Source organism: Hylobates moloch, unplaced genomic scaffold (assembly GCF_009828535.3).
Source record: "Hylobates moloch isolate HMO894 unplaced genomic scaffold, HMol_V3 SCAFFOLD_72, whole genome shotgun sequence".
NCBI lineage: Eukaryota > Metazoa > Chordata > Mammalia > Primates > Hylobatidae > Hylobates > Hylobates moloch.
Genome location: NW_026652347.1, coordinates 324,777 through 326,577, shown reverse-complemented (window position 1 = coordinate 326,577; position 1,801 = coordinate 324,777). Strand labels below are relative to the sequence as shown.

The window sequence follows — 1,801 nt, the reverse complement described above, 5'->3', positions numbered from 1 at the left end:
GAAGAAGTGAAGCTGGGAGTACTGTGTGAGGTGGCCTTGTTTGTGGTGACCAAAGAAGTGAAGCTGGGAGTACTGTGTGAGGTGGTCTCAGTGGTGGTGATTGAAGAAGTGAGGCTGGGAGTATTGTGGGATGTGGTCTCGGTGGTGATCAAAGAAGTGAAGCTAGGAGTACTGTGTGAGGCGGTCTCGCTGGTGGTGATCGATGAAGTGAAGCTGGGAATACTGTGTGAGGTAGTCTTGGTGGTGGTGAGCAAAGAAGTGTAGCTGGGTGTACTCTGTGAGGTGGTCTCTGTTGTGGTGATTGACGAGGTGAAGCTGGGAGTACTCTGTGAGGGGGTCTCGGTGGTGTTTGAAGAAGTGAAGCTGGGAGTACTGTGTGAGGGGGTCTCAGTGGTCGTGATTGAAGAAGTGAAGCTGGGAGTACTGTGTGAGGTGGTCTTGGTATTGGTGATTGAAGAAGTGAATCGGGGAGTACGGTGTGAGGTGGTCTTGGTATTGGTGATTGAAGAAGTGAAGCTAGGAGTACTGTGTGAGGTGGTCTTGGTGGTCTTGGTTACCAAGTTTGTGGTAGGAACTGTGGCTGTAACTGTGGTTGGGAGAGAGGAAGAGGTGGGTAGCAGAGAGGTCACAGTGGACAATGTACCTGTCATACTGGTGGAATAGGTGGTTCTGGTCGTGGAATCTGTGAGAGCACTAGTAAGAGAAGTAGGGTACGTGGTCTCAGATGTAGGTGTAGAACTGGTGTCGGGACTGGAGAATGTGATCACCAAGGTAGATAGAGGGGTGGTGTTTGTGGTACCACTGGCAATCGCTTCTGTACTTGGGACAGGCATAGAAGATGAAACGCTACTGGTGAATGATGGTAATGTATTAGTGACTGTGGGCAGAGGGGCGGTAGTTGTCATAGAAGTCGCCATATATGTGGAGGTGATTGAAGAAGTGATGAGGGGAGTAGAACTCACTGCTGTTTTGAAAGATCCTGTGGAAACGTCAGGGGTAGGAGTCGATGTGGCGGTCTCAGGGGATGTGGCTGTTGAACTGGTGAATATAGTCTGATCTGTGCCTGTAGTTGCTACAGTGGATGAAGGTGTTTCCATCGTTGTAAATGTTGTGAATGAGGTGGTGGTTGTGGGTGATGGGGTGGATTCAGCTGTCGTGTGGAGTGTACTGGTGATGGATGGAGGTGAGGAGATACTCTCGGTGTGAGTGGTCCCTACACTGCTGGCAGACATGGATGAGGAAAATGAATATGTCACTGGAAAGCTCGTCAGGAGGGAAGTTGTCTGAGTGCCCCCAGTACTTGTGATAGTTGGTCTCTCACTGGGAGTGGTGGCAGAGGTCATGCTGACAAGGGATGAGGTTTCTGTATTCTGGATGTTGGGAGAAGATGGGATGTCACTTGTGGACACTGTTGAAGTACTGGAAACAGCAAATGTTGAGGAGAGGATTGTTGTTGTAGTCAAGGATTCAGTAGAGCCGACAGAAGAGTGGGTGATAGTTGTTGGTGTTGTCGAAGGGATGTCTGTACTCAGAGAAGATGGGGTCATGGTTGTGGAAGTCATCATGGTGCCTGAGGTAGGTGAAGCTGAGGAGATGGCAGTCGTGGTTGTCCTGATTGTGGAGTAGCTGGTTGAAGAAGTGAAGCTGGGAATACTGTGGGAGGTGGTCTTAGGGGTGGTGGTTACCAAGGTTGTGGTAGGAGTCGTGGCTGTTTCTATGGTTAGGAGAGAGGAAGAGGTGGGTGGGAGAGAAGTCTCGGTGAACAATGTACCTGTCATACTTGTGGGGTAGGTGATGTCGG

At 50.1% G+C, this 1,801-nt stretch overlaps 1 protein-coding gene across 1 annotated transcript in view; it reads right to left on the bottom strand.

Annotated features, from left to right (window-relative positions):
* The window catches only part of LOC116463865 (mucin-3A-like), a gene marked incomplete at its 3' end in the record, with an annotated part of 7,253 nt that overhangs the window by 484 nt on the left and 4,968 nt on the right, over window positions 1-1,801 (bottom strand). Inside the window, exon 3 of the mRNA XM_058434907.1 lies at window positions 1-1,315. This exon is cut by the window's left edge and continues 484 nt beyond it. Within this exon, the coding sequence (XP_058290890.1) occupies window positions 1-1,315 (1,315 nt within the window). The remainder of the gene's footprint in view (window positions 1,316-1,801) is intronic.